The 19520-nt window shown below is 39.1% G+C and overlaps 1 protein-coding gene across 2 annotated transcripts in view; it reads right to left on the reverse strand.

Annotated features, from left to right (window-relative positions):
* LOC113063497 (mitogen-activated protein kinase kinase kinase 5-like) overlaps nucleotides 1–19520 on the reverse strand; it is a 78512-nt gene that overhangs the window by 46197 nt on the left and 12795 nt on the right. For both annotated transcript variants that reach the window (XR_003278695.1, XM_026233947.1), the window contains exon 2: nucleotides 1548–1687. Coding sequence is in view for 1 of the 2 variants with exons in the window: in XM_026233947.1 (XP_026089732.1) it covers nucleotides 1548–1687 (140 nt within the window). In the remaining variant the exon portion in view is untranslated. The remainder of the gene's footprint in view (nucleotides 1–1547; nucleotides 1688–19520) is intronic.

Genomic DNA, 19520 nt, shown 5'->3' on the forward strand with positions numbered 1-19520 from the left:
GGGCCCAAAAAAAAGAGAGGGCCCTTGAAAAGTCTGGAATATATTTTATTTTACCTGGATATTTACATTTCCTAATTAAATGTCATAATGAATGTCAGATGAAACATACATTTTGTGTATTGGCTGAATAACTCATGATCCCACCCCCCTTGCTAATGTGCCAAATGGTTTAGTCCATCTGCACGCAGTTTATGTTAATTGAGCATCTGGTGGAGCGCTGTAGAAATGTATTTCTCAAAGAAACCCAAATCAAGCCACCAAAAAGAAAGGAAAGACAGCAGACGGAAAGAAAATAAAATGAGGGGAAACAATTGGTTACTGACTTCTTTTCAAAGAAAGGTGCGGACACAAACTAGAACATGAAATTTATAGTGCTAAACTGCTTGAATATCCCTGCGAATCCGCGATCGTTAGTGCTAAAAACAATCTATTGAAAGAGCAAAACATACACTTTCAGATGGAAATTCGATTATACATGTAATATCAGGTAAAGGCTAAATAAATAAACTTTAATTTTAAATTAATAGGCTATAATATCTAAAATTAGCAATAGTAGGCTAATCAGTGTCATAGGAAACTTGTTAGCTCATCGGTAGCTACAAGTGAAACTCGAACAATTAGAATATTGTGCAAAAGTTCATTTATTTCAGTAATTCTAATATATAATATAGTTAATATATTAATATATTGGTATAATGGTATAACTAATATATTATATAGACTCATTACATGCAAAGTGAGATATTTCAAGCCAATATTTGTTTTAATGTTGATGATTATTTATGGCTTACAAGACATGCCCATCATGGGATCTTGTGCAATGCCCCTGTCCGGAGCAAATACAATGTAGATATTTTTTGTTTGTTTGGTGCGGTTCCTGTCACACTGCCTTTTTTGCAAGTGAACCAGAAATTGTAAGCAAAACCATACGTGTGTTAAGGTCATCTGGTCATTGGACAGAAATTCTCAAGCAGGTAAAAGGCATCATGGCATCATGGCAGTAGCACTGCGCAGTAGACGGATTAGGTATAAAGAAAGTGAAAGTGAACCTTTCAAAAAACAGCGAGCATAGGAAAGCGATTGCAGGCTTTCGCCAGTGTCAGCTAACTGTGCGATCAGCCATAAACACCTCTTCAGCTGGGTCTTAGTTCAGTTGTTTGGTGCGCACCAGAGTGCGATTGCTGTATTCTCACCTGCCAAAAAGATCTGCACCATAAAGGGAAACGAACCAGAGTTTGTTTCAATCAAACCAAACAAGACAGGTGCGAATACACCCTAATTGTGAACAAAACAAGTTCTGTTTACATTCATTCTCAAGGTCTTTGTGGAAAGCTAAATGAAATGTGAAAGCATATCCTTCCCCTTCAAAGGTATAGTGCTAAATTATGATATAGTACCACTTGAAAAAAATTGTATTGTGATAATATTTTTGCCATATTTTGGTCTCTAAGCTTCAGAAAGGAAGATCATGAAGATGCAAAAAAAAATGTTTATTTTAATTTTGACTAATCTGACTCTGGAGACTCTGAGACAAAAGACTTCCTGACCTGAAGGGAGTGCAGCGAGTCGGAGTTGTGATCACAGTAAAGAATGATGTTGTTGGCCATGCTGAAACTCTCTCTCACACCCAAGTGATAGAAGAGAGATGGCTGTCGGAATGCATCCGTCATTTCAACCACTGCAATATCTGTGAACAGAGAGAGGTAGTGTTTAATTATTATTTTTTAAACCATTTTCCCCAGACCAGACCACGGACAGTTTGTTGAATGTTTGTGTGTGGGGGTTATTTTCAATCGGGCCTGTCCCTATAGTTGAGTTCAACACCCTAAACACCACATTTAAATATCAGCAGGAAGTCAGTTCCTGTTTGCATGCATCTGTGCCAGAGCTGATGTTTCAGTTAACCCAAAGGAAACAGACATGACGAGAAAATGATAAAAGCAGCATACATTAAATTCAATTCAAGTTTATTTGTATAGCGCTTTTTACAATACAAATCATTACAAAGCAACTTTACAGAAAATTATGTTTCTACAATATTTAGTAGTAGCTTATAAGTGGTGACTGTCAGTTTGTGCACGTTTGACAGGATTTTTCAAAAAAATTAATACAAGATGCAGTCAGCCAGACGATGAACATTATTAACAGCAGTTATTGTATGATGCAGTCACACTTGAAGCAATATTTGTTAGTTCTGTTTGTTGATTCAGGGTTAGCATCATCTCTTCTCAGGTGTTCTTGATCATGACTGGAGCTGATGTAAATCCCATGGCAAAATGTAGAAACAAATAGAGACATCCTTAGCATAGCTGCTGATCCAACAAAGTAAAATTAATTAGTTTAACCCAAGCTAAAGAATAAGAATGTGCATTTGATCCGATGCAACTTCAGTCACAATTTAAGAGATACATTATTTGAATGCTTGGCGAAAGAGATGTGTTTTTAATCTAGATTTAAACAGAGAGAGTGTGTCTGAACCCCGAACATCATCAGGAAGGCTATTCCAGAGTTTGGGAGCCAAATGTGAAAAAGCTCTACCTCCTTTAGTGGACATTGCTATCCTAGGATCTACCAAAAGTCCAGCGTTTTGTGACCTTGGGGAGCGTGATGGATTGTAGCGTGGTAGAAGGCTAGTTAAGTACGCAGGAGCTAAACCATTAAGGTCCTTAGATTACATTCCTCAACAAAAGTACATGTAAAGTATATTTTCATCCTGAGTTTTTGTGTCTTCTCGTTCAAATAAATCGGTAACTCTTTATTTTAGGTTGTCTTAACTAGTTTCTTATTAACATGCATATTACTGGAATATTAGCTATTTATTAGTACTTATTACGCATGTATTAATGCCTTATTCTACATAACCTTATACCACATCCCTAATCCTACCCAATACCTAAACTTAACAACCACCTTACTAATACTTTTTTTTTTCTTTTTTTTTTTTTTTTGAGGGGAAAGGTCATTATCAATAAATCTTACCAGTGAAATGTTGGATCTTGGATTTTGGATTTGGTGGAACTTCTTCATCAGCCATGCTTTATAGTTAGATCACAAATATAAGTGAAAATCGATTTACATATACAAGGATATGAAGGTTATGAAGACAATTTGGGTCTACTGCGAAAACAAAATTATCTTTAAAAGGTATCTTAACAGCTGCTAAACAGTAAAGGTATCATGTATCCTGGTTATGGCTTATACTAGCTAAACTTGAGGATACATACATATTTAAATATTAATATCCTGTCTTTATCCTTCTTATCAACTGTGCACAAATTCGCTGGATTCAAATGTCACATCATCTTATAAAGGTGCACACAAAAACTGAATTCAGTGGCCTCCATGTTTAGTAGCTAGATATCCACAAGCAGAACTGTATATTGTGTAATTGTGTAATATGTATGTGAAAAATTCTCTAAAAAAAAAAAAAAACACTATAAAATATGCCAACTGTAAAATATGTCCATAACAAAGCAAGTGGTCAATTTGTCAGAGTTGTACCACTGGAAGTAGTGGTTGACCGATATGGGTTTTTCAGTGGCTAAAGCAAATACTGACATTTAGAAAGCAGAGGTCTAAGGGTGATGCAATGCCAATCAATATATTACAACTCGTTACAAATGAATGCAAAATTATTATACAAAGTATTTACTAAAATACTTAAATATTACTTCTATATTACAGTCCACTGACAAAGTTGGCAAAAGATTTAAAAAATGAACAAAGTGGACTGGCAGACACTTCTGTTAATCGATATGGTGGTCAGAGGTGGACAGAGTACACAGCTTCATTACTTGAGTAAAAGTACAGATACCCCTTGCTAAATTTTACTCAAGTACAAGTAAAAGTACTACAGTCAGTTGTCTGCTTAAGTATAAGTACTGAAATACAAGAGTACAAGAGCACATTTTCTAAATATTGCATTACTACTGCCACAGTGCTTACATTTATGTACAGAAACTTTCTACATGGAGTTAGGAAAAATGTTAATGTTAATACCTTGGAGAATGTAAAAGGAATTGAAAATAAAAAGTTCATCTTTTTACCATGTTGCCTTATTTAACATTTCTCACTTGCCCACAAGGCAATAGCACAATGGCAATACTGAGAGAGAGTCTGCTAGAGTTTTAATGGATTTTTTGCACCCACATTTGAACCTGACTGTGTTAAACACAACGCATACTCAAGAACATCAAAGCAAATGCTCAGCTTACATTAATGTGTAATATCAGAAAATACAGCTAACAATTGTGTGTACATGTGAGTTTCTCTGTTTTTTCATCAATCAAATCAATAAACCTAAACCAGCAAAGAAGGCAATATAGCAGCATAGAAGAGAAAATAATAATGATTCAAGAAAATCAGCTAATCAGCTGTGTTTAGGTCAGCGTACAAAGAAGGAAAAATAAAATTCAGCTCATTTGAGTGAAAGTATTAAGCCCCTCTCTCACATTGACATACAGGCAAGGCAGGAGAAAACACTTTCAGCTGAATAACACCATTCTCACACACACAATCTATGGTTCCTATCATACACCCGGCACAATGCGATGCAAGGCGCAGCTCAAGTGTGTTTGCTAGTTTTAGTCTGGTGTTCTGTCATACGCTGTCAGATTTTCCTACCTTCCACTAAAACAGTGGGTAGTACAATTCGACAACGAAAAATGCTACTGTAAAGTTATGATTTACACCTACCACAACCCTAAACCTACCCTTACAGTACTGCAAATACAGTAATTATGTGTTATATTCACGGTTGTAGCTAGAAGGGATACAGCTCACTGCGCATAAAAATGGACTGTGGAAAAGATTTACTTCAAAACTTCAGCTTGGGAGGGAAGACGATTAGATCATCGATATACATTTCTATTCCACTTATGTTTCCCACATCACTACAGCCTTTATTAAATGAATATTATGTTATCACAAATTGTTAAATTGAAGACCCTTTGTTGAATAAATGCTTTGAAATGGGAATGTTTAAGCATCGATTGCGGGCGATGACCACCCTCACCTGAGACAGGCAGCAGAGATCTCTTACTTTATGAAGTTTTCATATTGATTAACCTTTTTTTTTATCAGTGCAAATTATTTGCCCTTCTCATCTTCTGCGTCTTCATAAAGATATGGAAATGATGTTCACTAACCTTTCACATGGTTCATGCTTAACTCACATGCCATAATTAACATCACAACACAATCATGCATATCTCGCATTCGCCCTTTATTAAAGCAGCAATTAACTTGTATTTTAATCAAATAAAAAAGGTACTCATCTTTCATATTCTTTGAAATAATTTTTTCTTGCAGTTAAAATAAATAAACAGTTCACTTTTGATCAGTTAAATGTACATTTTCACCGATAAAATCAAGTTATGAGCGCTGTACGGAACACCATTATAAGCCTGTAGGGAAAACCGTTAGCCCCTATCATCTTCCATACATTGGCGGAGGTGGTCCTTTTCACCACTTTTCTCAAAAACTATTGGTCCTAAAGACATCAATCAAAGTGTATACTGTATATTAGGTATTCCCCCGGAGAATGAGCACACAAGCATGCTTGTCTGTCTTTCAACAATGGAGGAGTGGTCGCTGGCATGTGTAGTTTTACATGTGGATTATAATTTTCGGGAACCAAACACAAACGCAACTCTTCCTCTTCTCCGTCGGAGTGTAACCAGACCATGCCCCCTTTTTGTGTATTCCTGTGGGCGGAGGTTAGTCGATTCTAGTGATGTCATTACTGCAGGAAGTAAAGGGATGTAGTCCAAACTGATTGTTCGATGTAGGCGAATTCTGTTAAATAAAATATTTAGCTTGGCATTGAACTTTGAGCTTTAGGATTTTACAGATATTATTTATACTCTAACAACAACAACATTACACACTAATTGAAGTTTGAAACATGGGATCACGAAGAACGGGACCTTTAAATATTGTTGTTTAGCATGAGAAAAAGGACGCAATAATGATGTGCACATGCGCAGTTAACCCGGGTAGGAAAATCTGACGGGTAGGATAAAATGTCAGGACACCGGCGCTGTTCGCATTTTCCCATCCAGCGCCACGTCGTTTAATTAGCAAATGCATTTGCACCCATTTTTGCACCCATGGGCATGCTGGTCTAAAAAAGACGTGTGTTCAGACATATTGCTGGCGCAATGCTATTTTAAGGAGCTGAAAATATACTGCGCCATAGACCAACTATTAAGTGTAAAGTCAAGTCAAGTGTAAAGTTATTTAAAGAGCGCGTTGGTAGAAAATGCACCTCTGGGCAGGTCTACAGTGTGTATTGACTTTGCTTATTACACAGAGGTATGCACATCACACAAACATGCCAAATATTAAAAACAAAAGGATTACAGTGTAAAATAATATTATTGTGAAGGTATTATATTATAATGATGGATAGTCATTGCGTGTATTAGAATTAGGCTAACTTTTTGCAATTCAAACTATTACTAACACATATAATACAGACACATATACATTAACTGACTCATCGCGCTAAGCTATTTGAAACCATGAACTGCTACTTCATCCCACGCCAGCTTCATCTCGGGAAGCTTTGGTGGATTCCTGCTTGTCCCATAGATGATCTTCTCACACGCTTTATCTTCACGTACAAGCAGATCGGTTTCTTCGCTTAAGAAGCATTCAGCTTTTCCGCCAACATATTCCGCCATGTAAATAGCTATCCGCCATGGTGTGAGCGCATCTTGCTTTTAAAGGGAATGGGATATGAACGTTACGCCCATGACTTATTAAGAGAATAGGGACAACCCATTCCAAAAACGCGCCCCAGCGTGATTTTGGACACACCCTGAGTGCACCTGCGTCATGTGCTTTACACTTTGCGTTTAGATCATTAAAATAGGGCCCTCTGTGTGTGTGTGTGTGTGTGTGTGTGTGTGTGTGTGTGTGTATGTGTGTGTGTGTGTGTGTGTGTGTGTGTGTGTGGGTACTGTACTTCAATTTAATCAAATGTCATGAAGTCTTTGGCGGAAAGTCCCAATCATTGGCGCATGCACAATCTAATCACGTTTGAGAGGGAAACAACAAATTGTGGGTTTCTGAGATTTTTTTGTTGTTTTTTTAGAAGAAGTAATGGGTACTTACGGTAATGGATAGAAATGTAGTGGAGTAAAGACTACAATATTTGCCTCTCAAATGTACTTGAGTAAAGTCATGAGTACTCCCATAAAATGATACTCGAGTAAATTACAGATCCCTCAAAATTTTATTTAAGTACTGTACTTAAGTAAATGTACTACTCCGTTACGGTCAAGCTCTGATGGTGGTTATGCATCTCATAATTTGTAACTGCAGTTGTATATGATCAAATGTGCATTCTTATTCTTTAGCTTGGGTTAAACTAATTAATTTTACTTTGTTGGAACAGCAGCTACGCTAATGATGTCTCTATTTGTTTCTCTGGTTTGCCATGTGATGTAACTAGGATTTACACAACCTCCAGTCTGGATCCAGAACATCTGAAAAGAGATGAAACAACATACAAAACTAACAAATATTGCTACTGTACTTACTATGCAATCACATTATAATTGCTGTTAATAGTGTTCATTGTTTGGTTGACTATGTCTTGTATACATTTTTCTGAAACTTCTTGTCATTTGCACATGAACTGATCACCACTTATAAGCTACTACTAAATATTGTAGAAAATTAATTTTCTGTAGTTTCTTGGCAATGATTTGTATTGTAAAAAGCGCTATACAAATAAACTTGAATTGAATTTAAAAGTTATCAGACAATGATAATCATCTCAAGATGGAGTGGATATCAGTAGATCATCTATTATTCTTAAGTTACCAAATTTTTCAGTGCTGCATTTCAATAATAAAGTGATGTGTACAACAGAGCTTATAGTCAACTAATGTAAACCTAATGATTCACGTTCAAAAGGGTTGCTTTATGCAAATGAGTTGAATACAATATCTAAAATAACATACAGGTTGTGTAAAAGTGACGCAACTGCATTTAATTATATGCAGCCACTTGTATAACAGAAACAACTAACAGGATTTTGTCAGGTCACTGGTTGTATATTTGTACAGTTTTGTCTTCATCTATATTTTGTTTCCAATTTTAAGAAAAAAAAAAAAATCAATCTACTCACCCACCTTATTCCAAACCTGTATAACTTTCTTCCATGCCACACAAAATAGGTATAACAGCATTAGTTCATCATCCATTTGCAATTTATGGAAAACGGGTGCAATGAAAGTGAAAGGTTTTAGAGGTTGCGTTTTCCCTAACAATTTGCAAAACTGAATATCACCATTTATGTTCCACGGAAAAAGAAAGTCATACAGGTCTGGAACCTACTAACATGACGATGATACTTTCCAGCTATGAATACATGATTCTAGCAGTCTAATTCATAAATTAGACTGCTAATTAATTCTGTATCACATTTCACACATGAAAATGTAGTTTAGTATTCTCCTACAAAGGTCTGTTACAGTTCTGTGCATGTACAGCTACTGCAATTACATTACTTTATTAAATAATGCAAAGTGCACAAATCACATCATTGGGAGATTTCATGTGAGGTAGGGTTGAGCTAGTATTGATAACTAGTCATTCAACAAATGACTTGTTGATTAGTGAATTCAATATTTTACTGGCAATCTCACAATGGGATTCACAACTTTAGCACATATATTGTACGGCATATTTTGTGCTGTTGTGTATTGGACCCTGTGGCGAGGGGGGCGTGGTTTAGCGGAATCTGCAACGGGAGAGAGACGGGGGGAGCAGAGCGAGGCGTAAGTAGGTCAAGTGCAAATAACGAACACGTGTGTTTGATTGCAGTAATTGGCGTGGAGAGACCAGATATAAGCCGAGTCACCGCAGAGAGAGAGAGAGAGAGAGAGAGAGAGAGACACGCTGGGACCTCGTACTGCACTGGGAAGCCTCAATAGTGAAATTTAAGTTATTGACTGTGTTTGAGCAATATTTTGCTGATTATGCCAAGATGGCATCGTGATTTCTTTTATTGGTTAAATAAACGAGCGTCCCAGCAACAAGCCGACCCCTGCCTTCTTCCTTCCTATTAAGACTGTGTCGAACCTTGTTACACTGGTGCCGAAACCCGGGAAGGAAGAAGAGCATCGCCGCCATGCAATCTCCGTCAGGTACGCCATTTGCGGACGTCAGCCAGTCGCTCGCCGGTCTTCATCAGGAACAACACCAACACATGCTGGCGATCAAGGAGGAGCAGGACAAACGCTTTGAGGCGCTCCTCCGGGCCCAGCATGAAGACCGCGAGCTGTTCCGGAGCTGGGTAGACCGGGAGGTCCGGGCCACCCCCTCGTTCAAAGACAATACATCTCCTCTGCCGCTCAACAAGATGGGGCCTCAAGATGATCCGGAGGCCTTCCTGGACCTGTTCAAGAAGTCGGCAGAGGCTCGAGGGTGGCCCCCCGCAGACTGGCCCCTGCAGCTCATTCCCCTGCTGTCCGGGGAGGCGCAGGTAGCCGCTCACCAACTGCCAGTCCAAAACCTACTGGCCTACCAGGACCTCAAGCGTGCCATAGTTTTGGGTACGAATTGGCCCGCGTTTAATAAATTATTGGGGTATTTGTGTTCGGATGTCTCTTGGGGGAAACAAGAGAGGGCTAGAGAAGCGGTTGCGCAGGCGGGAGAGGCTGAACCGGAACCTCCGGAGCCTGTTGCAGGGGAACCGAGTGCTCTCGAGCGGAACATCCTCCCTGAGCGCGATGATTTTCCCCTGGAACAGTCCCGCGATGAAACGCTGAAAAATGCTTTTGACCAGGTTCGTTCGATCGACGGGCAGCTTCTCCACCCTGACCAACCGCTCTCTTATCCTTATTTTTCAATTTTAACAGGTAGGCTGACCTAGAAGCTGTCGGGAAATGCTTTTCCAGGCGGCTCATTGTAATCCAATGGCCGGGCATTTAGGGCAAGCGGCTACACTAAACCATCTAATGGCCCGCTTCTTCTGGCCGGGCATTCACGAGAATGTGCGCAGGTGGTGCGCGGCTTGTCGTGAATGTCAGTTGGTTAATCCACCGGCCACCCCAAAAGCACCATTGTGCCCCCTTCCATTAATGCAGGTCCCCGACATGTTTATAACAATAATAATAATAATAATAATAATAATAATAATAAACATTTTATTTCATGGCGTCTTTCAGAACCCCCAAGGTCACCTTACAAGCAATATACAGGTCTTGAACACTGAGGGTAAGAGAGTTCCATAGGCAGGGGGCAACATAACTAAAAGATCTGGCATCCATAGTAGTAAGTCAAATCCGAGGTACCACAAGAGAAATTGAAGATGTCTCCATGTAATCCTGGAGAAGTTGAGTAAGGTATTGTGATTTTGAATTGAACTCTATATTTTACTGGAAGCCAGTGCAATTGCTGGAGAACTGGAGGAATGTGATCAGTATAAGGTGTTCTAGAAAGAACATGAGCTGCAGAATTCTGAACCAATTGAAGCTTATGCAGCAATTTGGAGGGAATACCTGTGAGAAGAGCATTGCAGTAGTCTATACATGAGGTGACTAGTGCGTGGATGAGAACTGCAGTATTATTATTTATTATTATTATATTAATTATTATTATTACAACTATCTACGAGAAGTAGAGAAAATCTTGTTTCAGAAGACAAAAAAAAATAAAAAACTGCTATAATATGTCAAATAAGGTCAGTACCAATTCTGTAATGCAATTGACAGTATCCTGTATTATTGCATACCAAGTTCAAATTCAATTGTTTGGTAGTTGAACTTTTCTAGTGCTTAGATAGCAAGAAAATTCTGAAACTATTGTTATAGTAAAAAATATATATATTTTTTGCTTTTAGTAATGGACCAAACACCAAGCAATTTAAAGTAGGCTACAACTTTACAATTTTCTATAATTACTAAATAAAATGCTGTTAAATGAATGAGGTTGAATTTGTCTTATATTATTACAACGGTGATTGTGAAAAATCTCAGTCATTCGGTACACTTAAGCCTGGCTAACACTACAGGAGTTTTAAAATCTTGCAGATTAACTTCCCTCAAATATTAGACATACACACACTACAAAATTTGAACATCATGACACATCACACACTGCAAGATATCATTAAGATTATGATGCCAGAGGGAGCGCCTCACGCAATCTCATGCAGCAGATCATCACTTATTTATGTATTAAATGTTTATTATTATTATTTTTTTTTTAGCGTGCTAGCACTTTGTGCACTCACCCGGTGCATTCAAAACTGAGGTGATTTCACTCCAGCGTTTTCTTTTTCTCCTTACACTTGTGATGCGATTACGAAACATTACAGACAGTTGTGTTACTAAAAAAATGTCATGAAACAGTTTCCTCTATCTCCACTATCCAACCAAACCCTACATCAGCTGTTTTGCGGTTTTGCTATATATATATATATATATATATATATATATATATATATATATATATATATATATATATATATATATATATATATATATTTTTTTTTTTTTTTTTTTTTTTAATCGATACTGAAACAGGCATTAACTACAAAGCCTATTTTACCTCATGAATAATAGTTAAGCTTCAAATAGGCAACATCACGAATTTGGAAACGGATTTCTCCCGAGTGAGAGAATGAGAAAGCCCAACCTTACCTTATGCTTAGCTTTAAATTATTATTATTTTTAGTTTTTTTATAGCATTCAAGTTTAAAATAGGTTTTAACTGCTTAAATTATTTCTATATGAATTACTAATATGTTATCATGTTTATTCTTGTAGGAAATAAGTGTTTATACTTTAAGAAAATAAGGGAAAAAATAAGGGATGATCCAAATATTTGTTTTACTTTACCTATTTATGTAGGCTACAATTATTCAAAAAGAAATAAATAATAAAATGTCATTAAAAAATACCATTGGCCCGAGTAAATTTGACCATTATAGAATTGTGACTTTAAAGGTTAGTGATTTAGGAGGTGAAAATACTGTGAAATCAAAAATTGCATTGGATTTTAGAGTATAACAACTGAAGGTTTATAAAACGTTAGCCAATAAAGCATTTTTTTTTAATGGAATTTAAAGTTGTGAACTAAAATATTATTTCAACCATACAACATGTGAAAAAATAAAATGCATACTTTTCATAACATTTCATTATTCATAAAATTTGGATTTGTACTTCAATATAATGAGCTCCAAGTTTAAGAATAGCCCTAGACTAGTCTCTCTCTCTCTCTCCCTCTCATTCTCTTTAACAGCATTAGCTCAATGAAATACGTCTTCCTTACATTAGAATGAATGTTTTCCTGCCTTGCTAAATGTTGGGCTCGTGATCAATAAGTTGTATTCGACTCAATCTGATTCAGTAAAGTCAAACCGCAGTCAGTGAAGCCTCGGAGACCCGCGCGCTGTGAGGCGGGAACAAAGGACTCCATTTGGTCTTAAAGCCTTCCTCAAACACCCACGATCACAAATAACAATGATTTTCATAAAAAAATTATTAATTGATAATTTGTTATTATCATTATGGTCTTGTGAAAATAATAATGTGGGCTGCGTGAAAATAATGAATACAAAGATTAGTGCTGCTGAGTGCAGGCATTTTTCAGCCCAGTAACACACCGTTCCTCTGAGCCAAAACACAGACCGAATTCTGTTCAGCTGGAGGGGGTTGGGTTTTTGGGGGTAGTTATGTAAGACTTGTAGGGGTCGAGATAAAGGTGTGAATCTCTTGCTCTTTCATATGGACAGTGTCTTATGAGGCTTTAACTTGCTGAACTGGTTTATATAGGACTGTTGTTTTGGTTTTAGACTAAAAAATGATCTGCCCCCACGTAAGATTTTTCTAATTCTAGTCATTCATTTGTTATATTCAACTATATTAAATTTACATAATCAAGTCTTAACATATCCCGCGCTTAAGCACATGCATTAAGTTTGCCACAAAGCACATGCAGAAGTAACCTAATAATTGTGAAAAATTAGACATTTTAATTTTAATTTTAATTATTAATAAACAAATGTTTTCTTGTCGGCTGCAAGATGAAATTCACAGTGCTGGCTCTCTCCGACGAGAGAAATGCAACATTCACAGATTGTTGAATGTTGAATATTAATGCGCCCTGTCATTAATGCGCAATAATAATTTTTGCACAAACACTTGAATATGAATATTAATTCACATTTTGCCTATGCAATTTCATGAATTCATGTTAAACATATTTAGCTATGGCTTGATCAGGTTATAATGACTGCAAGAGTCAAGCGGGATGTTAAAGGCTAAGGAGTTTGTTTGTTTCTTTTACTGATTATTTTCGGGTTAAAGCATTATTTAAACAGATACAGCACATTCACACGCATTCACTTTAGCAATAATGCATTCAAACAAATGTAATCTTACAGTGCTACTGCATTATCAGTAGGCTGAGTTGAAATCTTGAAGAAATTCATCGATCTGTTTAGATAAAATAACTGACAAAAATGTACTGTTATTTTCCTAACAAACAAAATTTACACAGCAGAAAGCAGCAATTAAAGATTTTATGCTTACAATGTTATAAGTTTGGCATGTGATAGGGAAAAACGTTTACACACAATAGCCTAAGCCACTTTGAAACTCTCCTGTTATTTTTTAATTTTTTATTTTTTTATAGGCTATGAACATAACATTTCAAACATACTGAAATAATATACTGAAAGGCGGAGCGTGTTTCTAGTATCACTGCGCGTGGAGCTGACAGTGGTAGAAGTACACAAATCAAGTACTTGAGTAAAAGTACAGATACGTATAGTAAAATATTACTCCAGTAAAAGTAAAAGTACTCCTTTTTCAATCTTACTCAAGTGAAAGTACAAAAGTACTCAATTTTTTATGTACTTAAGTAAAAAAGTACTGAAAGATAGATGTTTGCAATTTTATATAGGCTACTTAATTTAATGTTATATTAGCACATATTTTTTTATAATCCTACTGCTCAAAATATCTGGGATTTTTTCCAAAATAACCACTATATGGAGTCAAGATATATTTTTGTTGTTGATATGGACTACACTGATGAGAGTAATGTTCACTGTGAAGCTTACACTGTGATGTACCTGAGAGAAAACAGAGTTGACCATCTGATCTTCACCAGTAAGAACAAAGTAATTTAAAGTTTGTTTTACAGAACATCAAAGTTACAGTACAGACCAAAAGTTTGGACACACCTCCTCATTGAAAGAGTTTTCTTTATTTTCATGACTATGAAAATTGTAGAGTCACACTGAAGGCATCGAGGGCTATTTGACCAAGAAGGAGAGTGATGGGGTGCTGCGCCAGATGACCTGGCCTCCACAGTCACCGGACCTGAACCCAATCGAGATAGTTTAGGGGTGAGCTGGACCGCAAACAGAAGGCAGAAGGGCCAACAAGTGCTAAGCATCTCTCGGGGAACTCCTTCAAGACTATTGGAAGACCATTTCAGGTGACTACCTCTTGAAGCTCATCAGGAGAATGCCAAGAGTGTGCAAAGCAGTAATCAGAGCAAAAGGTGGCTACTTTGAAAAACCTAGAATATGACATATTTTCAGTTGTTTCAAGCTTTTTTGTTATTAATATAATTCCATATATAATTCCACATGTGTTAATTCATAGTTTTGATGCCTTCAGTGTGAATCTACAATTGTCTTAGTCATAAAAATAAAGAAAACTCTTTGAATGAGAAAGTGTGTCCAAACTTTTGGTCTGTACTGTAACTTTATATATGACATGATAATAAGGCCTGAAGTTAGGAAGAACATTAAGGAAAATATAATTATATTTTCATAATGATTTTTTCCTTCTCAAACCTTGTCTATGGTTTAAACGGGGTGCATCTCTTCCCACTTTAATAATTACTGTAGTCACCATGTTCTGAACATCACATCCTTTTTCTACCCAGATGTAATATATATATATATATATATATATATATATATATATATATATATATATATATATATATAGGTGGTTGAATAAAAATATTTGGACATTATTTATAAAAATTACCTCAACTTAGCACCAACAGTTAGCTAGACAGTTAGCATCAGCTAACAATATTTACTTATTTTCAGTACGGTTATGAATAAACATTCATGTCTGTCTACTCGTCTAGTTAATCCAAACAATATACATATGTATAACGTTACTGTTGATAAACAATATAAAAACAGACGTCACATAGGACATTTTAATAAAACTGTTAACATTATGGCAGCGGGGAATTTGAACGTGCATGAGTTATTGTATTTAATCTGTGTTATTGAAAGGTTTTTTTTTTTTTTTTACCTAAAATTGATGTGTCTGCACTCGAGCATTTCAGTGGGCTTAAATAGATCACTCTTTACAACGGATTTAGTTCCCAAACAACTGAAAATTTTGACCTAAATATGGTTTTCAGTTACAATAATTAATCCAATATTTCGACATTAATAACTTACTTTTAGCAACATCAGACGCACGCGCGCTCATAGGATCTCCCGGTTCTTACTTCTGTAGACTCGCACTTAACGGTTCATTTGAATCAGTGAGTGGTCGACTCCAGAACAGCTGCAATCGGATCATTCTAATTCCTAAACGAATCGTTTGGTGTGATTCGCGATCCGATTTAAAGGTTTATTTTGAAAAGACTCAGTTCATTCATGATGAATCAGACACCGCTTCTGCGTGTCGGAGCACATGATATTATAGGGAGTAACGATATGTTTTATGAAATGTAGTGAAGTAAAAAGTACGATTTTATGCTTCGGAATGTAGTGAAGTAAAAGTAAAAGTTACTCAAAATAAAATTACTCAAGTAAAGTACAGATACTTGAAAAATGTACTTAAGTACAGTAACGAAGTAAAGCTACTCCGTTACTGTCCACCACTGGGACCTGATGCTCTGAGCACGGAAGGAAGTTGTTGCTGCTCTAGCTACTCTCACAGACTCTGCTGCCGTAAATAATACGATGATATGACCATGCAGTCAATACAGATATTTAATAAAAACATTAAAAACAAGCAGGGCTGTAACATAACCCATTGAAAAACGCACGCCATGTCTATACCGGACACAAGTGGCGTGACCGTGTTCAGATGTTTTGACACTATAGTGTGATGTCATTAAGTTTAGACACACTTTTAGTGCAGTGGGGCACGAATGACAACTCTCTCGTCCGATGTAGATGCAGACAGTGACTGCTCTATTTACAAATAAGTTATATAAGAAATAAAAAACCTAAACCAGTGGCATAACGAGATGGAAATATAAACTAAAAAATAGATTTCCACTTGCTCTGTCCTCCGTCCGTGGCACTGACTCACTGCGGAGCTGCCAGTTTGAATCTGAACAGCTCTTAACGCTGAGTGGATGGTTAGATGCATGATGGGCTAGTATTAACAAATAATAATGAAAAAATAATAATAATAAAATAAAGGTCTTTCCAGCATTAAGGCAATAACTGTCACAGCCACACCTTCTACACTCCCGGAATCGGACACTTACGCCACACCCACTCGTCCCCAATCGCCCGAATTCTGAACTCCTGTGCATCATCACCAGAACCACATATAAAGCCATCAGTCACCATCACTCATCGTCTGGTCTTGCACCGATCTCCTCACTTGCCTGAACGCCATTATTAAACCTACCTGAACTCTTGAACCCTCTTCATCCTCGTCAGTCTTCCTGTCCCCATCGTCTTCATCTGAGCACCATCTGGATCACCGTTCACCATAAGGGAAGTTGTGTTGTCACCGTTCTATCCACGTGTCAAGATTCACCTGTGTCTGAAACCTCTGATTCACATTAAACTACCTTATCACTGAATCCTCTGTGTCCTCGTCTGTGTCTGACAGAAGACCAGACCGCATGCAGAGCTCTTCGGACACGGACTACTCTCAGGTAAGGCCCTCCAATGGGCTGAATCTCTCTGGGACTCGAACTCACCTGCCCTTGGATCCGTCACTAACTTCTGTTCCCAGTTAAAATCCGTCTTTGGCCATCAAACTTCTGCATTGTCTGTCCATGACCAATTATTTACCATTCACCAACAGAGAGATGAATCTGTGAGTGATTATGCCATACGCTTCCGTACTCTCGCTTACATAAGCGGCTGGAATGAAACTGCCTTAATTACAGCATATTGCCATGGATTGAATGACAAGATACAAAGTTTGATAGTTGTGTACGAAGACTCACTAGGACTAGAGAATCTCATTCAGAAATCCATTCGAGTTGCCCAGAGACTCACTGCCTGTCATCCGCTCACTCCCGCTGTACTTCCTCCGCCCGCTATACCATCTGTCGCTCCTCCAGCACCTGAACCCATGCAAGTGGACTCTAACCATCTGTCCGCATCGGAACGTCAGCGGAGGATCAACGCCGGGCTATGTCTCTATTGTGGGGGAGATGGACACCTCTTACCATCCTGTCCAGTTCGACCTCCACGCCCAGCTGTGAGTACCATCCATATACCTCCTCAAACTGCTCATCTAACTAAGACCTAGGTTACTCTAAGACACCTTTGCTCTTCTGTTTCAGTACAAGCCCTCATCTGGGCAAGGGTCGTGTCCACTATTTGTCCCCCACAATCATCCTCCGCGTGGGACTCCTGCACGAAGAAGACATCACGTTCATGGTGCTGGAGGAATCCACCGCAGACATCATCCTGGGACGCTCCTGGCTTAACCTCCATCAACCTCACATCCACTGGCCCACTGGCGAGATCCTGAAATGGGGAATGTCCTGCCATCATACCTGCATCACTCCTCCAGCTAAAATCCCCAAGGTCAGTCCTCCCTTAAGGAAGTCTTCCCTACCGGTCCAGTCCACATCAGTGGAGAGCCCCGACACGAAAATGGATCATATCATCCCTCCTGAATATCGGGCGTTCCAGGATGTGTTCAGTAAGCGGTTGGCAACGAAGCTACCACCTCATAGGCCATGGGACTGCGCCATTGACCTCCTGCCTGGAGCAACCCTTCCTAAAGGACGAATCTATCCCCTGTCCATCCCGGAGCAGAAGGCCATGGAGGAGTATATACAGGAAGCCCTCGCTCAGGAGTTCATCCGACCATCTACTTCCCCTGCCGCTTCCAGCTTCTTCTTCGTGGCCAAGAAGGACGGAGGCTTGAGGCTGGCATCGATTATCGCCACCTCAATTCACAAACCGTCAAATTCAGTTATCCTCTTCCCCTGGTCCCAGCGGCATTGGAACAACTACGCGGAGCCAGGATCTTCACGAAACTGGACTTGAGGAGCGCCTACAACCTAATCCGCATCCGGAAGGGGGACGAATGGAAGACCGCTTTCATCACTCCTTCCGGGCACTATGAATACCGGGTCATGCCGTATGGGTTATCCAACAGTCCATCCGTCTTCCAAAACTACATGAATGAAGTCAAGTTCGTAATTGTCTACATCGACGACATCCTCATCTACTCCACATCCAAGCAAGAACATATCCATCATGTCATCCTCGCACTCCGAAAACTCCGGGAACACCACCTTTACCTCAAATCCGAAAAATGTGAGTTCCATACGCCCTCAGTCCAATTCCTAGGTTACATCATCGACCCATGTGGCGTGAAGATGGACCAGGGGAAGGTGGACGCCATCACACACTGGCCTCAACCCGGCTCCATAAAAGAACTTCAACGCTTCCTGGGCTTTGCCAACTTTTATCGAAGATTCATCAAGGACTACAGTTTACTCAGCTCCCCTCTAACTTCTCTCCTCCGGAACCGGCCCAAGTCTCTGTCCTGGAACCCCGAGGCCACTGAAGCTTTCCACCTGCTCAAACAAGCCTTCAAGACCGCTCCAATCCTCATCCACCCTGATTCCAGCCACCCGTTCATCGTGGAAGTGGACGCCTCATCCACCGGGGTCGGAGCAGTCCTCTCCCAGCGGCAGGGGAATCCACCACGACTCCATCCATGTGCCTTCTTCTCGAAGAAGCTATCCCCGGCGGAGCAGAATTATGACATCGGTAACCGTGAACTAAGCTGGCTCTGGAAGAATGGCGTCACTGGCTGGAGGGAGCCCAGTTCCCTTTCGAGGTGGTAACCGACCACCGGAACCTGGAATACCTCCGTGAAGCCAAAAGACTGAATCATCGCCAAGCTAGATGGGCCTTGTTCTTCATGAGATTCAACTTCAAGGTCACCTATCGCCCTGGCTCCCAGAACAATAGAGCCGACGCCCTCTCCCGTCTTCATCAAGCAGATCCCGAACCCGAATCTCCAGAACCAATCCTCCCACCAGCCATGATAGTTAGTCCTATCCAGTGGAGTATTGATCATCTGATTGCACAGGAAAACCTTCAACACCCTGCTCCGCCGGGAGGTACAGAAGGGAAACTCGTCGTCCCCCCTCAACATCGGATTACCCTCCTGGACTTAGCTCACACCTCTCCGGGCTCTGGACACCCAGGCAGGAGGCGGACCCTCTCGCTCCTACAACAGCGTTACTGGTGGCCATCGATGGCTCTGGATACGGTCCGCTACCTCAAAGGA

The sequence above is a fragment of the Carassius auratus genome, chromosome 45, assembly GCF_003368295.1.
Source record: "Carassius auratus strain Wakin chromosome 45, ASM336829v1, whole genome shotgun sequence".
In the NCBI taxonomy this organism is placed as follows: domain Eukaryota; kingdom Metazoa; phylum Chordata; class Actinopteri; order Cypriniformes; family Cyprinidae; genus Carassius; species Carassius auratus.